The sequence below is a fragment of the Anser brachyrhynchus genome (assembly GCF_964034855.1).
Source record: "Anser brachyrhynchus genome assembly, chromosome: 23".
Classification (NCBI taxonomy): domain Eukaryota; kingdom Metazoa; phylum Chordata; class Aves; order Anseriformes; family Anatidae; genus Anser; species Anser brachyrhynchus.
In genome coordinates this window covers 4,819,260-4,843,896 of record NC_137716.1, presented here as the reverse complement: position 1 = coordinate 4,843,896, position 24,637 = coordinate 4,819,260, and the positions used below count along the sequence as shown (strand labels likewise).

The following is a 24,637-nucleotide window of genomic DNA, read 5'->3' as shown; positions in this document are numbered from 1 at the left end:
TGGCTTCTAATGGGGATGAAGTCTTTTAGAGCCGGTCTCATCTACCATTTCAATCACTTGAATCTCTCTAATCTTCTCACAAAAGACTTGATTCTCTGTGCACCAGCCAACTCACCAGAAACGTCACCCTAACAGCTGTTCCATGGGCCGGAGCCCATTTATCCTTGCAAAATAACCGCGGCTGGATGGCACTCCGCGTGAAACCCACGGGTGTGGAGGACCATGGAGAGGCCTCTGGTCTTTGTGCGCCTGGAACAAGTCGGTGCCAAGGAACAGGCACCTGCCACAGATGGGAAATGGCTCTCGTCCTCGGCAGACATGAAAAGGTGCCTGCGTGGCTCTCTCCAAAGAGAGAGGAGGTCGTCAGCTGCATCCACAGTTTCCTCCTTCCCCACGTTACAAAGCGACGAACACAAAACCACGGGCACGCACGCGCACAACGCTCACACACTGGTGCACAAAAGATTGCTTTTTGTCCGTGAATAAGGACGAGGGACATTTAGCCAAGCTTCCGAAATGAAACATCATCGACAATGGGGAGAAAAAGAAGCCTTGAAACCCCCGTTTTCCTCCTGACAAAGCAAAAGAGACACAGAAGGAGGGACAGTGTCTCACACTGCTACTGGGGGCTCTGTTCTTGTGCTCCTGCTCCTATCCTCGTCTTGCAAGAGGCCTGTTGTTTGGTACTGTAAAACTGGAAGCACAGTTCAGACAAACAGATGGCACAGAAAAGGGATGAGATGGGCAAACACTGCGGGGATACAGAGAGTTCAGCAAAAAAAAAAAAGGCAAAAAACAAAACAGGAACAAAACAGAATCGGAAAGGAAAGCGACAGAAGAGGGAAAAATAATTATGGGGGAAAAATGAAACCAACAGGAACAAAAACACACAGGAACTAACTTTCAAAGTCAAACTCAGGGTCACTGAGAGGGCTGCTCAGACCAGAATCTGCAGAAAACAGTAAAAAAATAAATAAATAAAATATACACTTTTTAAAAAATTTCATGCTAATAAAAAAACCAAAAACAAAACAAAAAAACAACATAAATCTAAAGAGGAAAAGAAAGTTATTTTTTGTGCTGATTAGGCAAGGACAGGATCACTAAGATGTGCTGTTCCCTCCAAGTTGTAGAGATGCTCATGCACTCTCCTGTTCCCGTGTCCCCTCCCCTTTTGTTTTGCTGCTGGGGACAGGACAGAGACCCTCTGCGTGCTGCCCCCGGGACACCTGCCTGGAGAAGAGCCCACAGGCCATTCCTAAGGCACTGCAGACTCAATTCAAATTATTCTGCAGGTCTCCCACCTGCAAACTGCACCACCATCTCCCCGTAATCACCGACACGCTTCCAGTTCTGCATTCCCATCCGTTCCCATTTCCATTTCCAGCCACCTATCGAAGTTGTGCGGGAGGCAGGCGACCAGCTCTCCCAAATCCCTTAAAACCTCATCCTGCTTTACAAACCCGGTAGCACGGCAGACCAGCCAGCTTGCTTTGGCTCGATAACGTTACAGAGCAAAGTTGGCAGCGTCTTTTTAAAGCTACACGGGACAAAAACTGGCAGTCTTTTGAGATCTGCAGACCTTTGCCTAGCGGAGTCTTACTGGCATGCTTGCAGGTCTTAGCTACCTTCTACAAGCCTCTTAGGTCAAGAATTCAGAGGTACAGCATGACCAAAACAGCACGGTCAACCTGAGACAAGCTCAGTCATCTACTGATCCCATTAACTGGAGCCAGGGAGGGCCTCGTCCTGAGCTGGCTCCGCAATCCTGCGAGGACAGGGAGGAACACTCAGGGAAACACACACAACAGCACGCCCAGCTACTTCTTAGCATCCAGGCTAACCCGGACGGCCACAGTCTTGTATCTTTGCTTTTATCCCAGCATCGGTTTCACGTGGCAGAGTGCAGCTCCTTCTCCTGGGTCTCAGACCCAGCAGCCAACCTGAACGTTCCCCCAGGGAATTCTTGTTTGTACCCAGTACGTATCGCAGAGCCCAGACACTTGCAAACTGCTGCTGAGCTGCAACTGGGGACCTTCAAAAGAAGTTGCTTATACAAAGGGCAAAACAGCTGGGACAGCAGGATTCTTGAGCTTTCCAAGCAGTGCCCCTCTCCTGCAAGAGCACCTCTGGGTAAGAGCTGATTTCGGGACCCAGCTGCAGTTCAGCTGCTCTGCATTCAGTCCCTGCACGCCAGATTAAACCAACTTCCATCCCTTAGCTGAGACTTAATCTTTCCTAAGCCTGGACTCACACCAATGGGTTGTTCCTAGCTTTTTGATATGAAACACTCAGTTCAGCACTGCCCCAAAGATCCCTGCACTCCGGGCACCTACCAACTTGCCAGTGTCACCCTAAGAAAACTCAGACAACGCTAAGGACAGGACTGGGATGGGAAGGGGAAACAGGAGCTGCAGAAACATTACTAACAAGCACAAAACAGCAAAAATAAAAAACAACAAACAAACCGAAAACAACAGCCAGCTCCCAAAAGCACAATAAATTCCCTTCCAAATCCTCAAGCACCAGGAAGTGGGAAGCAGAGGTGCGTACCAGAGCGCAGGCACTGCTCAGCACCACCACCTGTGTGTCCGAGGACATGCCCAGGCCGGGCTGTGTCACCGGTGGCTTGCAGAGGTGCCATGCAGGCAGCTTAGACATGCACGTACGTGGGGACACCCGTGTGTAGAAGGAAGGGTGCAGTGGGCCTCTCTGGCCAGAAGTTCGGTGCAGTGACACGCTAGCTCGGCAGCTACACTACGCAAGGAGACGCCATCTCGTCTGCGTGAAGCATCCAGCTGCCTTTCTCTGCCCTCACAACCCGCACGGCAGGCCTGGATCCTAACGGGAGTGTTTTGGGGTGTACGCAGAAAGCACCCGTTACAGACGTGGGTGAAGCAGTGTGTGCTGGGCAGCCTGCCATGCTTCACCTCTACCGCCCCGGGGTCTCCCAGCACGAGGCACGGCGCTGTGCGGCAGCAGTGCTGGTCGGGCAAGCTCGGCACGGCCCCGGCACTCGCAGCCTTGTACTTAGCCCAGAATGCACCAATTTAGCTGGATTTCCAGAAAAGCCCTTCTTCCTGCCCCGCAATTGCTGGGTGGAGCCTGCAAGGCCCTTGTGGTTTCCCAGCAAAGGTTTCTTGCAGCAGTCTTGCTTGGCACAGACAAGACTGGAGGTTCCTCGGCTGCAGCCCAGGTCAGCGCTGGGTCTCAAAGGCAGCGGCACTGCAGCAGCCTGGCAGGAAGGGGCCGAGGAAAGGGCAATTGCTCGGCTCCTGCCTTCCCAGTTAGGGAGGCTGGTTTGCAGCTGGTTACCTGGAGTCTGGAAGTTGATGCGCCTCATTTCCACAGGGTCCTTCGGGTGGTGAGGGGTGATCTCAGCGTTGTTCAGGAGGCATTTCGTCCGTGGCTCTGAATCTTTCCGTTTGCTTTAAAAAAAATAAAAAAAAGACAAAGCCTCTTAGCTTACAGACCTCTTAGTTTTCAGCTACAAGGGCCACACGGAGGCCTGAGAATAGCTCCCACATAAATCAGGGCCAGGTACAGCCACGTCCTGAACAAGGATGTAAATTACATAAAACGCATCAGGAAAGGGATGAGGTTTGGAATGTTTTGTCAGTGCAGTATTTGATGGGATTTTACAACTGCCCAGCAGCTTTCAGCCAAGTCTGGAAGTTTCCCCTTCACACAGCAGGCATACAGATAAGCAACGAGGAGCAGCTGAGGTACCGTGAACTCACACCTCAGCCTCCCCCAACAGCCTCCCCTGAACTCTGCAGAGCTCTGCAAGTAGAACTGTTCCAATTCTGGCTAAGCCACTTTCAGCCTGAAAGAACTAGAGCCAACATAATCATTTGGAAAAGTACAGAATCTCCTGGTCGTGACCTTGGACATAAAGTACTGCTATTTCTCTGTTGGCTTGTTTGGAGTTCTCAGTGCCTTGCTGCAGACAGAGAAGTCAGAGCAGTGGTTTTCAATCTTTTTTGATCTACAGAACCCTAAAATCTGGTTTCAAAACCAGCATAGACACATCTTCTCCGATCACAGCTGTGCCTGCTGCGATCTCTCTCACCTCCTTGCCAGAAGCTGAAGCCTGCTCCAACGTGCCAGCTGAGCTGCACATGTGAGTGCTTCATAATATATTTTGCTCAAAATGGGCTAGGTTAGCTGAGGCACTTTAAAAGTCTTTGCTGACCTGGCTCCTTCTCCTTGAAAAGAATTTGGAAGCAAAGCCCAGTGCTGATCTGAGGAGATGATAACCTCTGGCAAGGGAACAGTGACAAGCTACTGGACGCAGAACTTCTCCAGTGGGCAGAGAACGTGTACCCACACCCCAAGGCTCGTAAACATTGTCCTGGCCCTTCCACCAAGATGGCTGTAGAGCTCCTCACCTCTCCTGCTTGGGTTGTACCGATGCCTCCTGAAATACTCCCGCAGCAATAATGGTAATTGCTTAGGCAGAGAGAAGGTTATTCAGCACATTGTTAGCTGTCTCTTAATGTCATTAATAGCTAGAAGTAGTAGCAAGAGCCCTGCCAGCACTGCATGGGGCAGCATTTTGGAATTACACCACTCTGCAGTTTGGGAGCAGTTTATTTTTGCCGCAGTTCTGAAACTGCTGTTAATAGTTCATTGGCGAAACCCATCAGTTACTTTCAGTGAAAGCTCTCCCAGCCTTGTAAATGGTTCGAAATAAGTCTCACTCTGCAGTTAGAAGCGAACTCTGGTAGAAGTCCCTGGCTGATGGGGCAAGAATGGCTTTTGCAATGGGGCGAGGACAGCTCAGCTGGTGAGATTCTGTTTCCAGCATGCCAGCAGCTCAGGGACAGCCTGTATGGAGCAGTCAGACATGGAGAAAACCCACTTTCACCTCTGACTGCAACACAAATGGGTGTTTCTCTGCTCCATTAACTCAACATTTTATGAGCCGCTTACTGTCACTGCTGCTCAGCTCAAGAAAGGGCCATTATATTTAGGAACGGACAAGCAGGAGGAAGATGGGATTTCTTTGCTTTTTCTGTCCCAATTCAAATATGGCCCTGTGCTAGTCTAACACAGGGTGTCCTTTAGGAAAGATCTAACAGTAGAAACTGTACAGACACAGCCCCACCACCAGAGATGATAAATACTGTCAAACACACAGCCAGCCCATTAAAGAAAGAACCTTAGTAAATGGCAAATCTGGAGCTCTTACCTGTCTGGCTTGCTGTCCAGGAAAGCAGTAAGTGGAGAGAAGACAAGACAAATGTTCAGATTAGAAAGGAATCGCAGGAGAGGGGAGAAACATTTGCTCAGCTCTAACCCTAGTAACACTGTTGGAAGGTAGAACTAGTCATGATTCCCCAGTTAGATCAGTGCTAATGAGCACCAAAAAGGAGCACCTGAGTCCCTGCTCCCCTGAGCACTTGTGTGTGTCCAGCAGCTTCACACATGCTGGGGTGCATAAGCAAACACACCTGTGCAGATGAAAGATGACGTGGGGTTAATTGAACTCTCTCCATACCAATGTCCCAGCTAAGGGCACCCTTGCACTGGCCAGAGCTGCCGTCCTTCCCCTTTTCTTGATCCATCTTACTCAGCATCTGCTTCCTTTCCTGTCCTCTTCTGCTGCACAGTGTGACCTGTGTGTGCCCCTGTCCCCAACCATGCACCACGAGCTGCTCAGAAATCCAAGGAAAAAGGAGACATTTCCAGGGGCTGCTCACTCTTCTCTCCTGCAGACTCACACTACACCCCCCAGCTGCTGCTCATCTCCCAGTTCCAGCTGAAAAGCAGCCTGACAACAGCAGAGGTCTCAGCCAATCCACAGCACAAAGGTGCTTCTCTGCATCGCCCCCACTGTGCCCTCACAGCACCCGAAGGGCAGCCCAGGGCTGCAGCTCTGACCAATTCTTTTGGGGGAGACAGGCAAGTGACCTGACAAACTCATTGCACATATGCCACAACACTTAGACAAGCTCTGCTTTACTGAGAGTTCCATGGGGTAGACTCTGAAGCAGCAGGTCCTGACAACCCACTATTAATCTTTCCTGTTCCAGCCAGAACCTTCAATTTCAGCATTTCTGCCTCAGGACCCCTCTCTGGTGCTGGTGGGAGGATTTGCCCCCCAGCTGACAACTTCAGGACTGAAGAGAAAACTCCCTTTAGGGGTTATTCCTGGAGACATTGAGAATCGTCACAGATCTGGGCAAGAAGCATCTCTTACTTTTTGTAGAGCAGAATGGCAATGACGATGCAGATGATGAACACCACGGCCAGGACGGGCCCGATGACCCAGATGAGCCCTTCCTCTCCATCGATGATTGGCTGCGGATCGGGGTTGTCCAGCTGGATGGGGTCGGAGAAAGGGCTGGCAGCAAAGGTCTGAAAGACACGGAAGATTGTGGAACAGAGTTCAGAGAGGGAATGGGGGCTGAAAACAATGGCTAAACATTATGGAAGAGAAATTGCTATAGAGGATGTGGGCTCTCTGACACACAGCCTAAGTGATAACAGAGAAAATAACCTCTGCAACCTACAGGAAAAACACGTGTCTGTGTCCCTGTGACAGGTCTTTTCCTCCTCCAACACTTCAGGCAAGACAGACCATTAAAAGACAATATTCACATGAAGTTTTAGGCTGGCTCATGCCTGTGGCTCACCTAATCTTATAGCCAGGAAGGGGATTTTAAAAAAAAAGTTGACTGTGCCTCTGTTCCAGCACATCCCAAAGACCTCTCCGTTTCCACAATCACACAAACACTTCTGTCAAGTTCTCGTGTCACCATCTGGATTTTGTCAGTCAGATGGGATTACAGAGGAAGAGGGAAGGGATTGAACCAAAAAATAGTGCTTAGAAACAGTCTGGTCTGGTGACTTAAAAAAATCCCTTACAATTAAACATTAAAAAAGAGAATGTCACCTCTGCTCTCTCTGCAATGAACTGTGCTCTTGAGAAAATCACATTCAAACCCACCAGAGTCCTAACTAACAAGCATTGCTCACTCGTTCTCATGAATGCTACAATCTTCTAGCGTTCCTAGGAATGATGCATCCCCCTTTTCCACAGAGACTGCAGAAAATGAAGTGCACCAAGGAGAACTGGTAAGCCCTGGTACAAGTGTAAAGTCTGGGACAGGACAAGAACAGGAGATTTGGGCTCGGGGTATTTGAAACTCTACCAGCTCTTAGTAAGACTGAAATTCTGCTACATAGGAGGGAGCTGCAGTGATTCCAGGCTGTCGTGAGTGAGTGTGCAATACCTTGTTCTAAAGAAGAAATTACCACAAGCTGCAGTAATCCGATTGAGAAACCCATTCACAGGCGTGTCAGCCTAATCCTTTAATATCAAACACACAACCAAATATTTATTTGGAAAAAAAACACTCTGAAAACCCTTAATTTCAAATAGCCCCCTGCTATTGCAATCCCCCTATTCCATAGGGGGATTTAAAAACAACAAAGAATTAGACTGCTTCCTATTGTTCACGAGGAAGGACAGGTAAATATTAAAAGAGTTGTTTTCATAAAGCCAAGCACAACATCACTGAAATCAGCTGAGGTACTGAAGTGGTAAAATGAGCAGAGAGCACATCTACTTTTCCAGAAAAAAAAACCTCTCCCCTTTCTGCATGACAGGGAACTTAGTAATAACCAGGACATGTGACACGCTGCTCTCAAAGCAGGACATCTGGGGTCACTGCCCTAAGGAATACAGGGACAGCCTTTACAAGAAATTACTCTCTGTAAAGGGGTTTGACCAAGGGATCTCTGCACTTGAGTGTACTCCTGAGCTCAGGATCCCCCATTCTGAACTCAAAGCTGGAGCCACAAATGTAGCAAGCCCTGCCTAAGCAGATGGGCAAAACGCAGAAGCAGCGCGCAAGCTGCTTGTGTTGTTGTCTGCACAGAAAAGCACATTTGCTGTACGCAGACACAAGCACAAACAGCTCTGATAGCCGCACGCAAAAAGCTCTGCAGCTGGACTGGAAGGCCTTTGCAGAGAAAAAACCAACCCTCGAGCCCTGGCATCTGGTGGAAGAGAGTTACAGAGAATGCCAGGAGGGCACAAGACCTGCTGGCAGCTCACAAGAGAGTTGCCCCTGCAGCTGCTGTCTCTGGTCGATAATGGGGACAGCAGGGTCGCGAGCATCTGAGGAGGGCAGGGGAAAGCAGGCGGCACTCACTGCCTCGGGTTCCTGGAGCACCGCCAGGATGAAGATTACGTATTTCTGCCCTGGTTCCAGGGCTCTGTTCTCGAAGTTGTCGTAGTGCTTCATGTCCCCCAGGATGAAGTGGGAAGGGAGGGAGCGAAAACGGGCAGCGATGTAGGGCTTGGGGAAGTCCAGCTGACGAGAGTGACGCAGGCTTCGGCGTCGGAGCCTGGCAATGTCCTGAACGAGCTGGAGGAAGCAAAGGAACAGCGTGAGAGCCCTGACGCCTTCAGCTCCTTCAGGGGAACAGGGAGGAGGGAGAGCCAAACTATGCCACTGAAACTAACCTCACGTTAGCTACTCAGAACAGGGTTAACATGCCCCAAACCCACCCTTCCCAGGATCTCAGGTCACCATAACGTCCACTACAGCTGTTTGCTCTCTCCCTATACCTGGCTTCAGTCTCACCCACACTCACCTCCTCCAGGTCCATCTCCTCAGGGCTGCCCAAGGGGTTCAGGAACTGTCCTCCACGGGACTTCCTTAGAGGCACCACCACAATGTAGTAAGCCCTAAGAGTTGGGAATAATCAGAAGAAATAGGAGGACTGAATCTCCTTCTATCAGCCACAGAAGGAGAGATTGCACACACTGATGGTGGGAGGCTAGGTTTGCCCACACAGCCCCACTGACCAACCCAGCAGGCCCCTTATTTGTAGTTTTGCACAGTTGTTGTTGCTGCTTTTGGATTCAGTGACAGCCCCATGTAAAATGCCTCCCTTTGGATTCCTGTGGCAACCCGTTAACCCTGGGAAGTGGCTTCCAAAGACAGGACTCAGCAAGGCTGAAAACGCAGGGAACACACTCTCTGCCACTGTCCTTGCTGGTTTGTGCTATGAACTCTGACACCCCGCACCATGAAGTGAGCAGACCAAGTCTGTACTTTATCAGAAACCTACTGGACAGGCACGGAGCTCTTTACATCTGGGAGAATCACCACCACGTTTCCATCAGCATCGGGCTTGTGGGTCACCTCTGGCTTCCTGGATAACATGTCAGCAGCAGTCCAGGCAGCCACGTTCTGCTGCAGGCCGCCCATGCTATTGCCCCGGTTCATGAGAACAAAATTGTAGAACGTCCGGGGCTTCAGGTTGGTGATGAGTTTCTTGGTGGTGCGGCCGTCCACATCGACATTCAGCCCGTTATACTGGATCTGTAGGAGGTGAAGAGGCAGCAAAGATGTACCATGAGCAAGACGGATACTGCTGCTTGCCTTTTTCCTTTCTCCTCTTTGCTTTGGTTTGCAGGGAACATAAGGCGCTTGGCTGGGCTGTGCTCCACGCAGCTCTGCCAGAGCTGGTGCAAACAGAGGAACAGGAGCTAGGTGAGTTTCTGTGCTGCAGTGTACCCAGGCATAAGGCAGACACAGGACAAGGCCTTAAAGCTTCTCTGAGAAGAGAAATTTGGATCTGGAAATGGGAAAATTGTGGTAACTTGCCCAGGGAGGTAGTGGTTTGGTAATAGAGGCAGGAGTGCAAGCCAAGAGGCCTGATTTCAAGGAGCGCACCTCCTTGATCTAATGATTAACCATTATCTGCCCATATCTGAGAACTGGCTCCAGAATTTGTGGCTCTTATAATCTATTATTCAAACCAACAGACAAGACTCCCAGGAAATTGAGAAGGAACACAGTTCTGACTTCTCCCTTCCACTTGCCTTGTATGGGGTGGGAGAGTTGTAATTCTCAGGAAACTCCCAGCTCAAAAGGACAGATGTCTTTGTCACCATCTTCACCTTGAAGTTTTTGGGTAAAACTGCTGAGAGAAAAGTGAGGAGGAAGGGGACAGAGGAGAAGAAAAGGCAGCAGAGGGAAGGAATAGTAAGAAAGAGAAGGAAGACAACGTCAGGCACTGGCAAAAGGGTCTGCCAGTTTGGGTCTGGCTGCTGCTGCAGGAATGGAAGGGCTTGCTCCCTCCTCCACACTTTGCTTGAGTTTTGTCAAGGTCCATCTCCCGGTGCTCCCTGTCCCCTTGTCTAACCCTGGGGAAGGGTGAGGGAGGGTGCTTAGCCTTGCCCTCACCCTGCCCGTGCTCAGTGCACACTACGGGTCTGGGTGGCTGCTGCAGGAACGAGGTGCTGGCTTTCTGAGCATGCTCAGGTGAGGAAACCCATCCCAGGTCACATTTGAGGCTTTCTGATTTTTCTTGTTTTCTTTTGGCTGTTTGCAAAAGCTGAAGAAAATGCTCTTCCCACCTGTATAGCGACTGGCACCCCACTTCAGGTGCCAGTGAAAGAAGGGTGTCCGGACTTAACTTAGAAGAAAGCGGTAAAAGGGACTTACCTGGCACAAGGCAGAGAGGAGCGGAGGGACTGAGTGTGAAACCAGAGTGCTTTGCATTTACTCACGAGCCTGGCTGAGCCTGGCTTGACCTCTCCAACTCTCTGCCTCCTGGCACCAGCCCCGGTTACAAGGAGAGAGAGGGAGGAGAAACCGGTAAGTCCTACCTTGATCCAGCTGGAACGTCCGATACTGGACAGTCGGGCTGTATGGCCCGGGGCCTTTACTGGTGTGAGCACGGATTTTAACATCATAGGCGGTGTTGGGTTTGAGGCCGTTGAGGGTGTACGAGTTCTCTGGGGAGGGGGGCAGGTCTTTTTCCAGGGGGTTGCCGGGAGAACCGGCTTCCCGGTAGGCCACGGTGTATTTGACGATGGCTCCGTTCCTCTCGGCCAGCACGGGGGGGAGCCAGCCAAACTGGACCGACATGGAAGTGATGTTGCTCGCCTCGAGGATTTGGGGGTAACCCTTGGGGATGTCTTCAGGGGTGGTGAGTTCCTGCACAGCTTCCTCCCCAAAGCCAGCCCGGCTTTTCACGGCCAGCTTGAAAACATACGTGGCGCCCTTGTGGATGCTGGGAGCAGTGTACTTATCCTCCAGGGCTGTGAACTCCAAGGTAGCCAGGGGGTCGACATCCTTGCGGCCAAACTGGAGCCGGTAGCCCATCACCTGGCCTTCAGCATCCAACGGAGGCTCCCATTTCACCAGAAGAGTATTCTCCTCTGTCTGGTGCACAGACAGGATGGGTTTCCCTGGGACTGGGAGAGAACAGAGACACTTTCAGTCAAATGTGGGACAGGGTGGCTGGTGAGGAGATTCAGAGACCCTTGAGCTACAGCACAGGTTCCTCGAATCAGTGGCAAGGCTTCGCCTTGACTCTGTGTGCTTCGCTGTCTCACCCTGCAAACCTGGCTGCTGCTACCCACCCACTACAGGTAGATGGTCTCTGTCAAGTTTAGGAGATGAGATGCACTGCCAGCGTGTCAGCTGTGACGTTCTTACTTATTTCTGGATTTATTTTTGCTCCCTTTCCTCAGGAAGGAAAGGTGAGCACTGCTTCTCTCTTATCACTGGACCAAATACTTCACCACAGCTGGGAAGAACAAACTCAGGAGTCCTGAATCCCAGCCCCCTGCCCTAAACACCCGAGCAGATTGCTTTGCAGGGCAGGGAAGAATTAATGCAGGAGTTCCCCAGACTCCTGTCCTCCCGCTCCCTCTCTCTCTCCCTCACACAGCACAACTCATGCAGAAAGAGACTGGAACAGATTGGCTCGGGCTGGGAAGGCCAGAGCAGCTGCGGGTGAAGTAATGAAGGATGGGAAAGGAAGTCTGGGCAGCCTCAGGTCCTGAGCAGCAGGCACAAGGCCAGATGAAGCAAGTCTGGCAGGCATCTGATCACCCAGTTGGGTACAGAAAGAAGGAAGCACACAAAGAGTCGGAACAAGAGCCCAAAATCTGTGCAAGGCAGAGGGCAGGAAGAGTTGCTGCTTGCACTATGCACTTTCTCTCCTCTGCGGGAAGGGAAAGGACATCCGAGTGTTGGTATCTTTTCAGCTAGCTCCCTCCTCATCCTGTCAGTTAGTTCCTCCATGTTCGGGGAATATTGCAGGAACTCAGCAGTGCCTCTGTCTAATGAGCCTTGGCACAGCCTGACTGCAGAGCAAGCCCACAGCCACAGTTAAATGACACGCGTAGGCCCAGAGGTTTCTGAAGCTGGAGAAAGCAGAGCATTAATTCCAGCAGCTCACGCGTCATTTACATTCACTCCACTATTAGGGATCTAATTTCCTTCTCTGAGCCTTGGTGTTTCTTCTGGTTGAACAGGAAAAGGAAAGAGAATGGAGTTTAGGAGCGAGCACGAGTCTGACTGCAGGCTGGCAGGCTGAAAGCTGGAGTGCAGCTACCAAAGGGAGCAGGAGGGAGCCGGCAGGGAAGGATGCTGCGTGTGTCAGGGATCTTGGCAAAGTCAGACTGGGGAAACCACTCCGCCCAGTGTAGCGACTGACATCTGACCACAGGGATGAGGGGTTGTCTCTGAAACAAATGCTTTATTCATTGCGAACTGCCAAAGAATGCCGAGGGAACAGTTCCGGGAGAGCCTCCCTCGGAAACGCCGAAGAAACACATTACAGAGAAAAACAATGCCGTTACCTTTATGTTTTGGGTTTTATCACAAACGTTACTATAATCAGCTGAGCTTGAAAATATTACATTTGCACAACAAATATTGTTTGGAGAAAGGTGAGAAGAAAGCAGGGGGAAATGTTTTATTTTGCAATTGGTTTGGACAGTAAAGGAGAAAATTGGATGTATTACTGTATTTAAATTCAGCCCCTAGCCCTGAATGATAAAGAAAGAAATCTCTCTTCTCAGAAGGTATATTGACTCAACACTGCACAGAAGATAAGAACGTTACAGAGCCATTTGAAAGTTTTTTCTTTCTTTTTTTTTAAATAGCTATTTCAAGTTGGGGGAAATTGAGTTTTGGGTAATAGCCGCTGTGCTGGAGAAAACATCCCTCTGTGAGTGATCACCTGCACTGCAAATCCTAATGGGGAGAGATGAGGGAGGTTGACAAGAGAGTGACAAGGGAATGAGGGAGGGAGGGCAGAGAGAGAAAGGCTCGAGGAGAGAAAAATGAAGAAGGTAGAGAGCCTCAGGAAAAGAAGGAAACAAGAGGAGAGAACAGAGAGTGAGAAGAAACATGGGCAAAGCCAGAGGGGGATGGAGAAGAGAGTGAATGAAGGAAAAGGCTTCTGACAGCACACTGACACTACAGGGTGTGAAGGCAGGAGTTTGGATGCTGTCACCTAAATGTACCCTGCTCTAACATCTGTGTCCTGGAAAACAATCTTGTTCTCTTATGTGCCATCTCTTAACTAAGCAAGAAACACAAGAGGGGAGAGGAGGGCTGAATTCTCATTCACTTCTCTGAAGATGAGAACATATAATGGGATGAAGATGTGAGTTGGGACAGAGAAAAAGACAAGGGCATGGAGGGCAGCTGCTGCTCCAGCGTTGTGTATTTCAGGCCAGTGCTCCTGAGCCCTCTCTGTCCTGTGCACTGAGCTGAGTGTCTGTGCTACCTCCAGAGCCTGAACAGAGGTTTCCAGGTTAATTGCATCGCTCTGACCAAAGGCAGAGGCAGAGAACAACCTTCTCCCAGGAACAAGAGATGATGTCAGTTATGCAGCTGCTACAGGAAGGGTGAAGATGACTGCCCCAAAACTAAGAAAACGAATAATCATCAGCCAGGGATGGGACGGGACTAGACAACGAAAAGAAATGACAAGGGGAGAAAGCCATCATCTGGCAGCATGACCAAGAGTGTGATGGGGTGAGAGAAGATAACCACAGGCCAACAACAAATGGGCTGAAGGAGGGTCAAATCCAGGTGTGGGCACAGCAGTCTCACTCTATGGCACAAAACCTTTCCCCTGCTGCACAGCAAAGGTCCAGCTGTGAGAGCACTAACCACGGGAGCGCAGATGCTGAGAGGACAGGTGGAACACAGACCTCTGTTTTCTGCCTGCAGCACAACTGTGTGGAGGAACAAGGAATACCTTGTTGCCCTTTGTCATTTCCTTCTTCTGGCCCAGACATCCTAGCCTGACATCGTGTCCTCTGCACTGAGGCTGACAGACACTGCCATGAAGAATAGGGCAAAGGGAGGGATGAGTCTAGATGGCATGTGCAGAGTGAGCCCAGGTTGCAGAAATTCTTGCAAGAAAAGGTCAATCCTGTCAGTCCTTTTCTTCCCTACTGATCACTACTCCTAGGCAAAGAGGGGACTTATGTTCAGACATGATACTAAAAGAAAAGAAGACTGGGCAGTATAAGTCTCCACTGCCTCCCTGCTGCTTTTCAGCTCTTTGCAAGTTAACACCATGACAGCAGGCCTCTGCGTCTTCTGTTCCCCAAGGTACCTCTGTGTGCAGCCATCAAAGCCGGGGTCTCTCAGTGTCACCATACAGGTCAGACTGGGCAAAGATTCTCTTACTTCTGGTACTTCTGGAATTTACAGTACATAAGATTACAAGCACTGAATTTGTCCTCTGTTGCATTTCTGTACGTATGGGGCTTTCTGCAGCACTGGAGAGAAAATTATTTCATTTAGTGAAGGCTACCTGCCAGGAATGAAGGGTTTTCTGCCTTATTAGAAATACTTTTTTCTTCAGGGGCAGCATGTTGTTTGTTGCAAGTCTGTCCTCTTTGTGAGGAGACTGGGATGAAAGGAGCTTCTTGGCTTCAGGACGTTAGGAAACTGGTGAATCCTAACAGGTCAAGAAAAGGCTCTTACCTGCACCCTTAGTGGTGACCACTTTGGGTTTGCTGCGAGCACCATCTCCCTTCATGGTGTAGGCGGCTACGGTAATGGAATACGCAGTCTCAGGCTGGAGCCCAGCAATGATCATTTCCTGTTTGCGAGATTCCAGAGGAAAACGGTGTAAGTAATTATGTACGCACACACAGGTAGATCTCTCCTTGCAGGAGTCTCAGGTCTTTTCTAGCATGCAGGAACATTCACTGAATCTGAAACCATGAGACGCTCTGCGGCAACGAGGCAGATGTGGCAACTGGCAGGAGTATGAGAGCCACATTCCTTTGGCGAGCAGCACGCACGCTCCAGCTGCAGGCAGCCCCTCTGTAAACACAGCGTGTCTCTGCAGGCCCTGGCTCAATGTATTCTCTTCCAGATCTACCTCTCACACATTCCCTATCTCAACACAAACTGCCTCAGCCATCAAAACGCTGCTGCACTCTTCAAAGTGTTCCCCTTCGCTATGCCGTCTCAGTGGAGGTCTCAGCGGTTTCAAGGAGATTACATTTTTTTCTCCATCACCCCCCTCCCTTCTCTCCTCAGGGATATTTTTTAATGCCTTCAATAATATTAAAGGGATTGCTTTAACGCAAAGTGCAAGACGACATTTTTTGCTTGCACGTTAAAGCTCTCTGCTAAATCCCCAGCACCCTCCTTCCTCTATCAGCTTCACCACACCTGGCTCCCACGAGCTTTTGTTAGAAGGCTGGCCTCCAGAATAGCCCTTCCCCAAGAAGTATTCGGCCCTTCAAAGGGCTGGGTTGTAACAGGAACACCCGTGCTAAATCAAACAGGATGGGGGCATATGCAGCAGGGTTTTCGCCAAGGCTCTGAAAGGGGGGAGATGTAAATTTTGTGCATGTTTTATGGCCTTCCCCTTCCCTCCACTGTCCCTCGGTGCTTTAAATATTAAATCGCAGGGCAGCACTTGGGAAAAAATTTGCTGGTCCTTAAAGTATTTGTATTGCCCCCAGAGCTGAGCAACGGTGGAAGAGCAGTATTTCAAACCAGCAGGACTTTGATCAGTAAGTTTGGAAGCCATTAGCTGGAGAGACAGGTCTGCTTTCTGGAAGTCAAAAAGCTGTCCTGCTTTCACACATGCCACTGACTTTTATTAACATTTTAGGCACGCGACTTTGCCTTTCATGTGACTCAGTTTATCTTTCTGTAAAACAGAGGCTGCTCACTTTTGTAGGGCACTTGGCAATCTCCAGGAGACGTGCATATATTCATTTTAACGATGTATTACCTTGGGACCCTGCTATTCCAAGAAGGAAATGCTTTCTCCTACTGCTTTGTAGCTGTAAGATCACTGAAACCATTTAGCATTTTAACAGAAGTATCAAATGCCAAACAGCCAAGCTGATTTTAAGGTCTACTTGAAAGGTAAAAGGGCCAACAGTGATTCAGGGCTTTGAACAGAACAAATATCTACGAATCTTGGCCCTTTCAGGGCACAAAGCATTTGTTCGTACCCTGATACCCTGGAATTTAGGAGGCTTTAAATACCCAATGCTTTACAACCTGACTGTTTTTCAGACACAAGGCAAGGTAGTTGCAGACCAGGCCATCTTTAAGCAGGTGTTCAAGGTAGTCCCAATTTCATGTCCCGCCTGCTTCCCTGTGGAGGAGGAGCAGACTCTTTCCTTCAGAGCTGAGGGGAAAACCCTGCAGGACTGCCACGCGCTGACAAACTACACAATCACACAGGGCTGCAGAGCAAAGCAAACAGGGTGGGGACAGTGAATGGGAACACCAACATCAGGCTTTAAAACAGGCACACTGGCACTGAAAATAAAATTAAAAAAATAAAAAGGAGAAGGAAAATATCACACCACAACAGCAAGTGGGAGAAGGGAAGGGACAGAACCAGGATGGAAGGATTTTTTCTTTTTTTTACTTACGTATTCAGCAGTGTCATCTGTTTCCCACTGGGCAGAGAACAAGAGAGGTTTTGCACATGAGAATACAAGAGGGGAAAGAAGGGAAAGACAGAGACACAGCATGAGGAAGAAGTCCCTGAGCAAGCAGCCACACAAAGTCAGAAGTTACCAGGCCAGCATGAAGGAAGAAGTAGAGTGGGAGAAATTAGTAGATTCCACTGTGGCCTTTGTCTGTCTTAAAAGATTTCCCAGACAGAGGAGGATGGATAGCATTTAGTTCAGAGCTGGGAGAGCAGTTCATACTCTTCCACAATAGCTATTGTCTGGGACTGCAAATGAACTGCAGGAAGATAACATATATCTTTATCACAGAGATGCTCATCTACTTTCTCCAGCGATATGTTACTTGGGATGAGACAAGGCAGCTGGAGCACCCACCCCCTCAAAGCTTCCATGAGAGAGAAACAAACTGCAGCAGGACGTGAATCCTTACCTGGGCGTCAGCCAGCATGATGTCCTTGATCTGGGGCAGCCCCCTGGCCTCTCCGTTCTCCATGCGCACATAGTGGACCTGGTAGCCGCGGATCTGGCCATGCTGGCGGTTCTGGACTGGAGAGCGCCAGAACACTTGGATTGCAGTTGAGTTCAGGACCTCCACCTCCACTTTCCGAGGTGGTGCGCTGGGCACTGCGAGGAAGGAAATAAAAGGACAAGAGTCACTTGGAGATTTCTGTCTGGGGCCTGTCGCTTCAATTCTGGGGCATACGCACACTGAATCTACAGCTCTGAAAGGAGGGGGAGACTTAACCTGCAAACTGGATACCCCACCATCTGCCACTGGCCTTTATTCAACGAAATAGGGAAGCAGTTTAGGGGGATCTAATCTGCGTGGCTCAGAGATCTGGATGCATGTGAACAGGTCCATCTCCCAGTCTAGTTATTCTTTCACAGGCTCCTTTTTTTTCCAGTTTACTTGGATGGGAGAAGCCATGTCATTCCAGATCACATTCTGAGGGCAAAGCCAATTTCTAACGAGTCAGAAAAGCTCTGACCATGCCTGTGGGACGTTAGGGTAGAGAGAATGGGGAAGGGGACTTGCTCTTGGAGCTCCTTGTTCTCTCAAACAGGGCAGGTTGGTGGTTAGAGCAGCTGCCTAATCTCAGGACAAGAAACAAGAGACGTCTTGGATGGAATATGGGGTGAATTTTTGGAAATGATAATAGAAAAGGACAGTGCTCGAGAGCTTCATCTGCAAGAAAACCCTAATTTCTCTGAGTAAGGTATCTATCCATTTGGATGTGGGCAGGTGGTAAGGAAAACGAGACCCACATGGGGGATAAACCTGTTTGATTTTTTTTTCAGTCTTTTTTCTTTGGGATGGAAGAAGAAAGCTGGAGTTTGGATTTGCCTTCTGTTATTTATTTGACATATTATTTGAGGGTCCCACCTCACCCTCACAGTATTCTGTTCTCCCTCCCTGAGTACATTCACAGTTTTCCTGGTTTTATTTTACTGTAGAAATACCAGGAAAGTTCAAGGCCCATCCCCATTCGTGTCTGTGCACCAAGCACAAGTCTCCAAGCTGGATCACTGAACTGGGATGTAAACTGTCATTAAACGTTTTTTGAAATAAATGATCAGATTCTTCCTTTCCACCACTAACCGAAACTTTGACTTAAAGAGGAGCTAGTAACAAGGAATGTGTGGGAAGAAGTCTTTTAATACTTTAAAATAATTTCTGGCAAGCAATCTCCTCCTCTTCTCTGATTTCAGTTCCTTGCTGCCTCAGCTGTGTCTTTGGTCAGTAAGAGAATCTTTTCAGGAAAAGCGTGCAGACAGGGCTCACGACCTTGAAATTAAATCCCCGAGAAATAAGAAAAACCAGCCCTAAAGCGGGGAAGGAAGACCCTACAGACCCCAATTCTCAGAGGGTCTTTGAGAGATGGCAGCAAATGGTGCTCCACACCTCGGATCCCTCCCGGCGGGAGGCTGTGCTGAGGCCTCATTCAGGCCTTGCCCTCGCACCCCAGATCGGCCATGAGAAGGGACTCGACACGTCCTCCCCCAGCGTCCGCAGGGACACGTATTCACCACCGGACCCAGGACAAAATCAGAAAAAGTGCAATTACCATCTTCATCCGTCCGGACGATAACTGGCGAGCTCTCCGGGCCCGGCCCCACCTCCGTATGAGCCACGACAGTGATGCGATACTCTGTCCACTTCTCCAGGGACTCCAGTAGGATCTGACTGGTGGTTGGGGGGATATCATTCACCTCCTTAAGCTCCGTGTCCTCAGAGTCCAGCGCTCGATAGTAGACGCTGTATCCAGCCAGGACGCCATTTTGGCTTTCGGCCGGAGGCGGCCGCCAACTTACCAGAATGGCGGTGGATCTGGTGCTGACGCATTTTACGTCTTGAGGGGGGGCAGACGGTTCTACGAGGGGGGAAAATTCAGGAGGGAGAGGGAAGAAGGGGGAGAAAACAAAAGATGGGAAAGATAAAAGAAAAAAAAAAAGAAAATGATAACAAAAAAATCTAAAACAAAACGTACAAAAATTTGGTTCAGGAAGATAAAATTAAAAAAGAAGAGAGCTTTTTGTTGTTGTCTTTTTTTTTTTTTTTTAAATGAAAAGAAAAAAAAGCCAACAGAAATGAAATGGGGCATCAAAACTGAAATGTAATAAAGCAAAGGACTAAAACTGTAAGCGGGCTAGCCAAGAGGGGTCCTGCTGCTGCTCGTAAGCGTGTGTGCCACAAAGCTTAGCCCCCAGCTTTACCCTGTAAAAGACCCTTCCCTTTAGTTCCCTGTTTTACAGCGGTCTGGCAAATCCTGCCCTGGCTGGTAAAGCACTTGTTTCCAAAGTGCAGTCTCTGGGATCTCAAATTTCCGTGAAGGGATCTGCGAAAAGTAAGTAAGAAAAGCAAATCTTTTGCCAGGAGGCTTAAATTTAAGAGTCTGTATACCCAGCTGTAAGTTATTAGTTGTCCACAGACTGAAGGAGGTGAAAAAACATAGTGGTGACGTCCAGGATATCGCCAAGCAAAGAGCCCACGATGCTGGATGAGGGAAAGTATTTAGATAGGAATAGTTTTAGTAAAAAGTCTTGCAAAGGAGTGAGGCAGTAGGTTTGTCAAGGTATTTGGGTACCCAGTGGGATATTCAGAAGTGGTAGCGTGCCTGACTCCTGTTTCACTCTGTCCAAACAACTTCAGGGTGTTTTATGAAAATCCCAGGACACCTTTGGAAATCTGGCCCTACACAGCTGCACGTTCTCAGGGTATCAGCAAACAACTGTCTGAGGACCGATTTTCAGGAGATGGGGAAGGTGTAAACCACCACTCCTGTTCACGTCAGTGTTTACTGAGCCGCACGACATAATTTCAGCGAGATCTGCTCAGTAGGAAGCCGGACGCAGACACCAGCTCTGTCACACACCAGGTACTGGCTCACACCATGGCTGTGCCTGTAGCACCAGGAGAACTGCAAGAAAGTCAGGTCCTTGGGAAGGCAGGAGGTGCCACGGGTCTGGGGTCTCGGTGAAGTCTGGACAGAAAACCTACCACTTCTGCACCCCAGCTGTAACCTGGGAAATTTTGGGAAATCTTAAGCCAAACTTCTCTCAAAAACTAAGTATTATCAATCAGCCCAGGTAAGCACACAGAGGGATACATTTTCAAGGCAAATCTGCAAATCCAATCGCATCCAACAAGAGTAAAACTGCAAAAAAAACAGCTTTTAACTCTCTGCAGATACTGCCAGAAACTGGGGTGTCCTTAGAAGCCCCCAAAGCATCATCTGATAGAAGCAAGGGAATAGATAAATGCTGCACCATTTCTATTTTTTCTGGTGCTTTTTAATCAACACAAAGCTCTTTTACTGAGAAATGATTTTTTTTTTTCAAATGTCCTACTCCTATCCCTGAGTCACAAACAGATGTTTAGGCCAAACTTGCCTTGAGGACTCAGCTAAATCAAGTCACACTTTTCCCAATTTGCAGTGCAGTGAAAGCTGCATGCTTCGCATACACCTCCATTAAATAGAAATAAGAGGGTTTGCAGAACGGGTAGAGACAGTTCCTTCCACTGCAGTGCTGAGCACTTTGTCCAGTAGGACAATTTGGGTGTTGTTCTCCTACTTTCATGCTTAATTATTATTATTGGGCTGTATTTAAATTGAGAGAACAAAACCCTTCCATGTATCACTACAGAGGGTGACAATCAGCCCGCGATGGCTAGCCACGCAAAATAATACAAAATATGTCAAACAAACCAAATCAAAAGCAACAAACTTGAAAATAAAACATAAATCAAACCAGTAATTTAAAACAACAACAAAAAAAATCAGAAAGGAAATCATAATAATAAAATAATACTGATATAAAAAGTGACTCCTTCCAGAACATTCCCAGTCTGTTTACCTACCTTCCACGCTTCAACTGCTAACTTATAAGACTTTCTTACGAGAGAACAAGAGAAACTGAGCTACGAGGCCAGACCAAGCTCCTGGTGGGTTTCTGCACATGGCTGGCTTTTAAGGGGCCGCCCTGCCCCACTGCTGACTCCCCTGGCTGAGTTACTCTCCCCTGCCAGCAAAACCCTAGGTATCACAGGAATGGTAATTCTGGGCTCTAATCCATTCTCTTTTGCTAAGCTACCCGTACAGAGGGCAGAGAGCAGGGTGGCAGATTCCCACTGCTGTTTTGCCTTACGCCTGCAGCTCTCTCCCTCTGCTGTGATTGATGCAGTACCGACATCTCCAGAACGGAGGCACGCTGCTCCTTCTCACACCCCTGAAGCAACTCAAGTCTCTTTTAGGGCATGGAGGAAAAAGCCTCAACCCTCTTCCAGCGCCTGCCATGACACTCCTTTTTTTTCGGAGTATTTTGCAAAAAGGTTTGCTCCTTTTTTTCTCCCCCGCCAGGGGCTGGTGTATTAAAAGCTACCTTTCCTGCTTAGCTGTCCAGCCAAAGCCACACGGCTGAGAAACCCACTGCAGAGAGGGTCTGACCCGACCTACCCTTTCCATCCTGAAACTCATTATGAAAGCCCCAGTAAGCAGAGCCGGAGCTCCAGCTGGCACTTGGGTTCACTGTTTGCACTGGCAGCTGCTGCGCGTGGTCACGCTCGCTTGCTCACTCACCCTCTACGCTCCAGCACAGGGACCTACAGAGAGGCCCTGGAGTGAGGCCTCCATTTGGGGTCGTTTGCACTTTCTCTGGTCAAAAAGGCAGGGTGGGTGGGTGATGGGGGTGAAGGCCCAGATCCCACCTGGACCCCCTCCCCATCACTCTCATCGACTACAGCACCTGGATGAAAACAGCCACCAAGTGCTGGCTGGCCATACTGGAGACGCATCTGGGGAGTTCATGGCACTGTGAGTTTCCTTCACAATCCAGCCCAACCTGCGTGACCCTGGCCACGTGCATGCGTGCGTGGGGGCGGAATCGACAAGGTGGGAGCTGTATGCAGGACGGAAAGCGCCGCAGCCCAAAGCGGAGGCTGTGAGTTCACCTCTGCACCAAACTCCTTTGCTGGAAAGGGAGCCACAGCACGGGCGGGAGCCCCCGGAGGCAGCTCGTCATCTCTGTCTGCTGGTTTCTGCTTTTATCATGCAGGCAGCTCTTTGGGAACCCTTCCCCACCCTCCCACGGGCTCCAGGATGTACACGAGTGTGTGCAGATCCACGCACATGTGCGTGAGCCTGCAGCGACAGGGTGGACTGTATTTGTGAATCTGCTTGAGACCAGCCAGTACTCACCTGAACTGCATCTTTTACATGCTTTAAAGTTGACTGTCCAAGCCACAAGAATGACCCTTACTGACCTTGTACAATACAATGTTTTTTAACCCTTTAGGTACCATAGACTTTGTGTAAGATTTTTTTCACTTCACACACTGTGAGGAAGGGGGAAGGGGAGCAGAGCTAATGGGTAGGGGAAACATCCTTTCTTAGGAAGGAACAGAGGGTTAAGAAATCCTCGTGGTTCCTTTACACCTGCACATGCAGCCTCACAGCACCCACCCTGCCACCCCTGTCCCTTGACATGTGCTTTGCGCTCCGAAATTTCTTAGCAGGAGAGTTGCCAAGGAGCCCTGGGAAGGTCGTGGCTAGTTAGAAAGGGCAGAACAGCTTCCTCCAACCATCAGATTCTGTTATTTTTGCAATCTACGTCTCTGGTACTTGAAGAGTTAAAACCCAGCTACTTCAAGAAGAAAAATATACTTTACCTTTAGTTTAATGGATTTTACTTTGGTTATGATGCTCGGGAGGAGCCACCCTGACAGGGAGGTGGTGGGTGTTGTGCGGAGAGGTGGGCAATGCAGGGAGGGCTGCGGCATGCAGGCACATGCTTGCCAGCTGAGCGAGGAGGGGAAGGGCACCGAATGCACCAGCAGGCTGCCGGAGGATGAGGGAGGCTTTGCTGTTGCAGAGACAAGATGCCATCGTGGTGTGAAACCGCCCAGCGAGAGACAAGACAGACAGAGAGCAGGGAGCGGGTTTCGTCGGGCTGTGAGAGCATGCAGGCGGGCAGGCAGACAGCGGAAGAGAGAAGAGAAAGAAGAGCCATGGAGCGGGCCAAGGAAGAGCTGAACGGAAAAGGAGCTGCAGAGGGAAGACACAAAAGCCTGTCTCGAGCCAGAAGGTCTGTGAGCCGAAGGATGTCGCCTGGACCAGGGAGAATTGACTCGTTCCTCCAACAGCCAGCCAGGAAAAAATGTTTCACCATGTTACAGGACACTGACAGCTCCCAGCTGATGTTCTTAAGAGCATTAAATTAATGAAACTACCCCTATGAAAGCTGAGCTACAGAGAAATAAAGCAGGCCTCATTCTGGGCAGGTGCCAAGTTATAAAAAGACCCAAAGCCTTCCCCTTTCCCGGACCCCCTTCTCTTCATCCTTGAGGGAAAAATATTCGGTGTCACTAAGCCCTACTGTCATCAGCACCCACAGCCATCCTTCCAGCCTGTTTTTATCAAACCAGAAAGCACAAATCCGAGACCCTCTGTTCCCCCCTTCCCCACAAATCTCAAGGAGGGAAACCCCTCGCAGAACAGAAGCAGAGTGTGGGTAAGGTTGACAATTATTGTTCAGGTCCTTTCAGTTCATTTTCCCCCACCCCACAGTGATGGTCCGTGTGACAGCACCAGACTGGGATCAGAACCAGTGGATTTGCAGCAAAGTCAGGAAAGGATTTTCTTTCAATACATACAGAGAGTATGAAAAAAAAGAAAAAAGAAAAAAAAAAGGGGGAAAAACATTTGAAGGAAAGAAGAAAACAAAATATCTTTGAACGGACTGGAGGCCTGAGAAAACCGCTGTAAGGAAGTCTGTCTATGAAGGAGGAGATTCCCCTTTCCTCCCACTCCCAGGGGGGAGGGAGAAAGAGAAGGAGAGAGATGGGGAAAAGAAGAGAGAGAGAGAGAGAGAGAGACAGCAGAAGTGAGAACTGAAACGGCAAGATGGGGCAGGTGCCCAGCTGGGAGCCCGCTGCTCCCCCTTGGTAAGGACTCTGAGAGATGGGAGCAGGCACTCTCTCTCCTCACACTGGTGACCAGAGCCATTTCTGAGTTAGTTCTGCTCCCGGCTACTCCAAACTGCAGCGGAGTGATTTAGTAGAGATGAGAGGAGACAGAAAACACAAAGAACAGCTGCCACAGCCACTCATGCAGTGAAAAAACACCTCATTTAAAAGCAAAGATCTGTGAAAAGCCCAGGTTGAAATATTGCCATCCAGGGTTATTGTCCCCAGGGCAACAGCGAAGGGAGACAATCCATTAAACTAAAACCAGCACATTTTGGTTGCATACGCTCCATCCTGGTGTCATTAGTATCCCCCCACAGCCTCCGCATGACTCCTCTCTCCCGCTCTGCTGGAGCCCAAACGGGCCCGTTCCCAGCACGTGCTGGGACAGCAGGCCTTCTTCCCAGTGGCTACCAAGTCACTCATGGAAAAATCGC

At 49.4% G+C, this 24,637-nt stretch overlaps 1 protein-coding gene across 8 annotated transcripts in view; it reads right to left on the bottom strand.

The window, feature by feature from the left end:
* The window catches only part of PTPRS (protein tyrosine phosphatase receptor type S), a 156,061-nt gene that overhangs the window by 18,696 nt on the left and 112,728 nt on the right, over nt 1-24,637 (bottom strand). For 2 of the 8 annotated variants that reach the window (XM_080566123.1, XM_080566122.1), the window contains exons 11-22: nt 18,805-19,110; nt 17,169-17,362; nt 16,697-16,723; nt 14,772-14,889; nt 10,637-11,227; nt 9,848-9,945; nt 9,091-9,344; nt 8,611-8,704; nt 8,166-8,381; nt 6,206-6,363; nt 3,316-3,428; nt 902-949 (exon numbers count right to left, since the gene is read on the bottom strand). In XM_080566123.1, the coding sequence (XP_080422249.1) occupies nt 902-949; nt 3,316-3,428; nt 6,206-6,363; nt 8,166-8,381; nt 8,611-8,704; nt 9,091-9,344; nt 9,848-9,945; nt 10,637-11,227; nt 14,772-14,889; nt 16,697-16,723; nt 17,169-17,362; nt 18,805-19,110 (2,217 nt within the window). The remainder of the gene's footprint in view (nt 1-901; nt 950-3,315; nt 3,429-6,205; nt 6,364-8,165; nt 8,382-8,610; nt 8,705-9,090; nt 9,345-9,847; nt 9,946-10,636; nt 11,228-14,771; nt 14,890-16,696; nt 16,724-17,168; nt 17,363-18,804; nt 19,111-24,637) is intronic. The other 6 variants (XM_080566126.1, XM_080566124.1, XM_080566128.1 and 3 more) reach the window with 4 other exon arrangements.